The sequence below is a fragment of the Zerene cesonia genome, unplaced genomic scaffold (assembly GCF_012273895.1).
Source record: "Zerene cesonia ecotype Mississippi unplaced genomic scaffold, Zerene_cesonia_1.1 Zces_u006, whole genome shotgun sequence".
Taxonomy (NCBI): Eukaryota; Metazoa; Arthropoda; class Insecta; order Lepidoptera; family Pieridae; genus Zerene; species Zerene cesonia.
Window position 1 is genome coordinate 1,177,604 of NW_024045136.1, and position 6,961 is coordinate 1,184,564.

General features: G+C 34.2%; 1 protein-coding gene across 1 annotated transcript in view; it reads left to right on the forward strand.

Annotated features, from left to right (window-relative positions):
- The first annotated feature begins 5,807 nt into the window (after nucleotides 1-5,807).
- Nucleotides 5,808-6,961, forward strand: part of LOC119838886 (UDP-glucosyltransferase 2-like) — a 5,609-nt gene continuing 4,455 nt past the window's right edge. The window contains exon 1 of the mRNA XM_038365029.1: nucleotides 5,808-6,637. Coding sequence (XP_038220957.1) covers nucleotides 5,825-6,637 — 813 coding nt within the window. The 5' untranslated portion in view covers nucleotides 5,808-5,824. The remainder of the gene's footprint in view (nucleotides 6,638-6,961) is intronic.

Below are 6,961 nucleotides of genomic sequence, written 5' to 3' on the forward strand. Positions count from 1 at the left end.
TAAGTCGCTTCAGTTAAATACGAATTTAATATCAGTTAACTTAATAAATTTCTTTAAAATTTGGCTAGTAATTTTGGAGATATAACAAACAGCATCAACACACATGTAGATAAAAAAATATTTTGTTTTGTTATTAATAATTGTTTTGTTTAGTCGTAGGTATCTTATGCTTCCACGATATTATAAAAATGTATTGTTTTGGGACCAGTGTCACAGTGATACGAATCGAGACTAGATGAGGGTGAAAAATTTTTTTTTCAATTTATCTATTCACATCACCACGTAACATTGAAGGAAAACATCGGGAGAAATCCAGCATAACCCGAATTAAAAGTGCGAACACATGTCATATCGGCCAACCAGCACTTGGCTAGCGTGGTAAATTATGGCCTGAACCTTTATAGGAGGCCCGTGTGCCTGCAGTGGAAATGCTGGCTGATAATTGTTGGCTTCAGATGAGACCTCTAAGGTCGATGATAGCTGTTGAGCCCGCAGAAGAACCAGGCAAGGGACTTCTCTCCTGCGCGCTGTGATATCCCTCTACAATCTTGTCACTCAGATACTGACGTAATCTTTACTAAGAAAAGTACATTCAAGAGATATATATCATTATTGAAGCTATTTTGTTAATTATCCATATAATTAACCATTTATTAACCTTGATTGTAACGCTTAAATAAATAAATAGCGTCACTCCTTCCACTATACGTATCGCGAGCAAACATCCGAGAAACACGTGCAAGGAGACAAAATATTTTAATCTATAACAATAAAAGATGACACATTTATTTGTGTTTGACATTTTTCAATTTGCACTGGATTAATTCCATCATTACTTTAGAAGTTAACACTCATTATGATGCAGACGTTTTATACCAGTTGAATAATTCATTATTTCTGAGCAACGTATGCTATTCGCATCCATCTCCATATAATGAATTAATGAATGAAATAAATGAATGAATGAATATTCTTTATTTCATACATAAAACATTGAAATTAGTATACTATATACCAGAATATATCTCTTAGACTGGCTGTTACAAGCGGTGGTTTCCGGAAAAAGAAATACCTATGGCAATGAGATTTACAGCAGTAAAAAGTCGCCCATTTCATTTTGCCTCCTATTCAGACATGTAAGCGTAAATCATACCTCAACATTGGTGCAGTGCGTCGTGAAAGAACGACAAACACACTGTCTTTTTTTTTATGATACAGTCGGCAAGGAGCTGGTGGGACGCCTGATGGTAAGCGCTACCACCATGAACAATTGGAGAGGCATAAGGTCCATTGCAGACCTTACGCCTCTACAAATGGATTGGCGACATTTTGGGAAGGGATTAAGAAATAATTGGCGATAGGAATAAAGGAATAAAATCACCGAACGAAACACAGCAGAATGCTATTGCACGCCGGTTTTCTGTGGGGGTGTGGTACTTCCCCGGTGCGAGCTGGCCCAATACGTACCGAAGCGACTACCACATTTTAATTTGGCATGCATAAAACAAAATGTCAGTTTTAACCAACATATCCAAACTAGCTTTTACCCGTGGCTTCGCACGCGTGTTTTTCGGAGTAGTTTTATAGATGTTATCACTACATAAATAAAACAAGGTCGCTTTCTCTATCCCTATGTCCCTATGTTTGCTTAAATCTTTAAAACTACGGATTTTAATGGGGATGATTTGAAACTACTCTTCATAACGCGTGCGAAGCCGCGGGCTAACACTAGTTATACGTATTAACCTTCCACTTGAATCACTTAAAATAAAACCCATAAAAGTCCGTTTTGTAGTTTTAAAGCTCTAAGAATACATACACACATACAGACAGCGGGAAACGACTTTGATTCATAGTGATACATCAAACATTAAACTTCTTCACCCGCGGCTTCGCTCGGGTGGTCGACAAAATTTTGTACTTCATGGACTTTAATGAGGAAGTGTACTTATTTTTTTTTACAATTTGAACCAATGAAAAAAATCAAATTGTCAGAACTAGACTCAATGTAAATGGGACAACATAGCAGGCACCTGTTTCCAAATAAAAAACAATCATCGAAATCGGTGCACCCAGTAAAAAGCTAACGAGGTAACAAACATAAATAAATAAAATATACAGTCGAATTGATAACCTCTTTTTCGAAGTCGGTTGAAAATACGTTACTTAAACATCTTTTTGCATAACGATTCAAAACGTGCTTCTTTAAGCAGTCTAATTAAATAATGTTTGAGTTTGAGTTTGAGTAACAGTTAAGTTTTGTGTTATTGCTTGGTTCAAATAATTAATAAGTTTCAATTACCAGCTATAGACGTCATAATATAGTGTTAGTGAATAGATTCAATGCTAAGATTGATCGGACAGTACCTAATTATTTAATGTTTGCATAGAAATTTCATAGTTAATTATATAGAATATAGAAGTTTAATTTCAATTACAGTTAAGTATATATTTAGTGGTACTTATCACACTCTTTTGACAAATTGAAAGATGTGCAGTAACGAGGAAGTGTCAATAATAAGCTAAGTGTCGCTATCTAGCTAAATAAATGTTTCTTTCTTTCTTTCTATCAGAGTTGGGGACATCTCTAAGAAACAAGGTCATTTGTCTGTGGTATAACAATTCATTTCTAATGCCATAATAAACTATATTAAAATTCATTTATAGTGCTCAAGAAACGATACGCAAATTAACGATATTATTTTTTTGTGTTTGATTTTACGCAAGTATTATACATTTAGAAATTAAAAACTTTTTAATGGATTTTAAACGTGATTTATTCATTATATTATTAACCCGACGTTTCGAACACTTTTCGGGTCAGTCTCCCCGTGACCACGCTCGCTATAATGAATAAATCGCGTTTAAAATCCGTTAAAAAGTTTTTAATTTCTAAATAGTTTTTATTTACAGTGCCTTAATAAATAAACTGTAATATTAAAATTCATTTCTAGTGCTTTAACAAGTCATACTAAAATTAACGATATTATAGATACGCAAACGATGACTACCAACTGTTTCCCACAGACAGCTTCAGGTGCGTGGTTAAAAATAAACCTTCATGGTACATTGGGCATAGAATGTATCATAGATTATACACTTATATACTGGGAATGTATCACATCACAGCAACTATCTGCAGAATGATTTTTTGTCGCATTCGGTATGTCTGAAAGGCTGTTGACTATTTCATTACTCCTAATTTATTTATTTATTCACACCAAATAAAACTTACTACCATTACAGGATATTATCCTAATTCGACAGATTCTTTTATAAAAAAAGGAAAACAAAACAAAAAAAACTATTTCATACAAAAGAAACAAAACTTTGCTTATAAATAAAATAAAATAAAAAAGAGTTTATTTTCTCACATCAGTTACATAAGATAAGTTTACACATTTTCAGTACATATAATTAAGTGTGAGACTGGTGCCTAAACTAGGTAATAATAATTACCTGTATTTTAGGTCACTAGGCCCCCACTCCTCACTACGTTCGATCACATTTTGAGTACATATTTTGTTGAGAGAAAAGAAAACACTAGATATAAGAAAAACTACAAAGAATATACCATTATTATACCACAGTTGTAACCACCAGGCCAGAAAGCAAAGGTTTTGTATATTTTAAGAATGATAATATAATTATCATTGTGTTTATTTAGGCAAAATTAATTTATATCAATTATCATAGCTTATTTATAATAATAGCAAAGATGATATAATAGTACCTTTGAAAACTCACTCAAAGCTCAAAAAACACATCTGTTTTATCGTGTATTTCGTTAATGGTACGGATTGCACAAATCAAAGGGGTTTTGGCTAATAGATTTGTACTCGCTACTGGAACATATAGCAAAGGGGGTAAGGTAATAGTTGTGAAGGCCAAGACGCTAAATATGTATTTACTCGAGCGTCTCGGAAACCTACTGGAATTCGTAGATTAGACGATAGCAAGAGAAAAAAGTCCTATAATGTTTTCCATTTTAGGGGTGGAGAACGTTTTTTGACTTTTTTTTCTTAAAAGAACAAAATTGCTATGAAAATACTCAAGCGCGTTAGATATTGTTATTTTGCATGCTCCAGCATGTCTCTGAAATAAAATATACATTATTTTTACGACTTTCAAGTTAATTTCGTGGCTATGAAGTAAAAAAAAATATGACTCGAGCGCGGCAGATGAAGATACTAGGAGCCATTTACAACACAAGTAGTCCAAATTTCGCTAATCTGACGATTTGTGCGTAAACTCAGAGAATTAGCGATATTTTTTAATATCCTGCGGCTCGTCTGAGCGCACCCACCAATATAAACTGCTTGTACTCTCTAGAGGTACTTAGTAATAGGTAAGTCACCTTCCCTTATATTAATCTGACGCGCCCGAGTACCCAAAATCACCTCTTAGAGTCCCCTATTATAAGCGATACGGGCGTCTGTCAAAACGGGGCCAACGAGGTCAGAATATAACTGCTATCGAACAAAGTATCAAAGTTACATTAAACTATTTACTGTATATTAATTGGTAATATTATAATAATAGTAATTAATTATAACCATGATTGATGATTGAATATATATTACAATGTACTACACTAGCGGTCCGCCCCGGCCTCGCCCGTGGTATGTACCATGGTCGAGGCCGGGGCGCATATATAATAGCCTTCCTCAATAATTGGGCTATCTAACACTGAAAGAATTTTTCAAATCGGGCCAGTAGTTCCTGAGATTAGCGCGTTGAAACAAACAAACAAACAAACTCTTCACCTTCATAATATTAGTATAGATTTAAACCGACTTCAAAAACGGAGATTATCAATTCGAGGGTATTTTTGTGTTTTTTACCTCACAACTTATAATTGGGTGGTTGTGTGATTCTTTTTTATTTAAGACCTAGTGCCTAGTAGTGGTTGGTGGTTCGAAGGCGGATTAGTATTTTTTTAAATAGTATTATTGTTAATAGTTACCTAACAATTATTTTATATTGTTTACGTATCACTACATTGTACAAAACAAAGTCGCTTTCTCTGTCCCTATGTCCATATGTACACTAAAATCTCTAAAACTACGCAACGGATTTTTATGGGCTTTTTTAATCTATTCTATCTATAGAGTGATTCATGAGGAAGGTTTATATGTATAATTACATGTATTAAATTCCGAAATAACGCGTGCGAAGCCGCGACCAAGAGCTAGTCTTATATAATCTTGATAAGACTAAATGAATGCAAAAGCAGCTATTTCATAAGTTTAAATTATTATAATGATCGCTTCTCAATATTATACGAGTGAATGCGAAAGAATCTATGTCTGTCTGTATCTTTTTCACGCCTTAACGTGTGTACCGATTAGGTTAAAATAAGGTACAGAGATAGTTTGAGACTAGATAAAGTTGAAATGATAGTTTTGATCTTCGAAGTCCCATGGAATGGGAATTAATATATATGAATACTGAATATATTAAATTAATTATGTTTATTTATAGTTTATTTAATATGTTTGCATTTAAACTAAACTCAATATTTTTTTTAACCCTATATAAAAAAAATTCTATAAATAAATATTCAAATATATCTCTATAAATAATTTCGTATTAATAAATATTTTCCCTCTATTATAAAAAAAAAACAATCTTTAAACCACATTTACTATTATCAAAATAAATGTATCACGTCACTATTTGAAGAATCGTTCATTAATTAAACACAATTTATCACAGTACGGTATGCTTTACAAACTCCATTATCAAAACTCTAGCTACAAATAGTCAATCGGAACAATAAAAAACAGTAGTTGACTCGGCGCGGTTCGGTCAGACGTTAGTCATGCGTGCTCTACTGTGTATCACTTGTTTAGTGTTAACAACAAATCTCTGCAGATCGGCGAAAATACTGGGAGTATTCCCTGTACCCGTCTACAGCCACCAGCAAGTGTTCCGAACTTTAATTGAAGAATTGGCCAGGCGGGGTCACGAAGTCACTGTCATCACACCATTCCCCACAGCGTCAGAAAGCGTCGGCAACATAACTCAGATATCTATTGAAGATAGCATTGAAGATATAAGATTTAATGCACTTAAACAGGAATTGAAAGATGCAGAAGACATAGTTACACAGCAGAAGGCAACTTTTAGAGTTGTACACGAAATGTTCGATATATTATTGAGTAGGGATTTAAAAGAATTCCTGAGGAGCGGCCAAAAGTTCGATTTGATTATAGTGGAAGCTTGCGTGCGATTAAACCTTATTTTCTCTCACATATTCAAAGCACCGCTGATCCAAATAAGTTCCTTCGGCGCAGTGACTGATACTTTCGAAATGATGGGAGGTCCGACACATCCCTTACTGTATCCATTGGCCATTCGGGAGAAGTTCAAAAACCTGTCCTATATTGATAAAGTGAATGAGATAGCGCAACACTACGGTGTAGCAAGAGCATTCCACGATAGCGAGAAGCCCGAAGATGATTTGATTAAGAAACATTTGGGCGCTGATTTTCCCACTTTGAAGGAATTGAAACAAAATGTCGCAATGGTATTTCTTAATGTGAATCCGATTTGGGATTCCAATAGGCCGGTACCTCCGAACGTAGTCTATTTGGGAGGTCTACATTTGAGGAAAGAAAAGCCCCTTCCGAAGGTTAGTGATGTTATTTTTCTACAGCCTTTAAGCCTATAGGGCTTTTGTCAATGAAATTATAGGTTTTTTTATTAAATAAAGTAAATTGACCATTTGGAGAACGTAGAGTTAAGAAGTATTGGGAAAACGGGAGTATTTTTTTATATCGTTTACTTATGTATCTATTTACGTACTATATCCTACTAATATCATAAACGCTAAACTTTATAAGTATGAATGGATGTTTGTTACTCTTTCACGCAAAAGCTACTAAACCGATCGCAATGAAATTTGGTACGTAGTAGCTGGACAACTGGAATAACACATAGGCATGGCATTTTATCC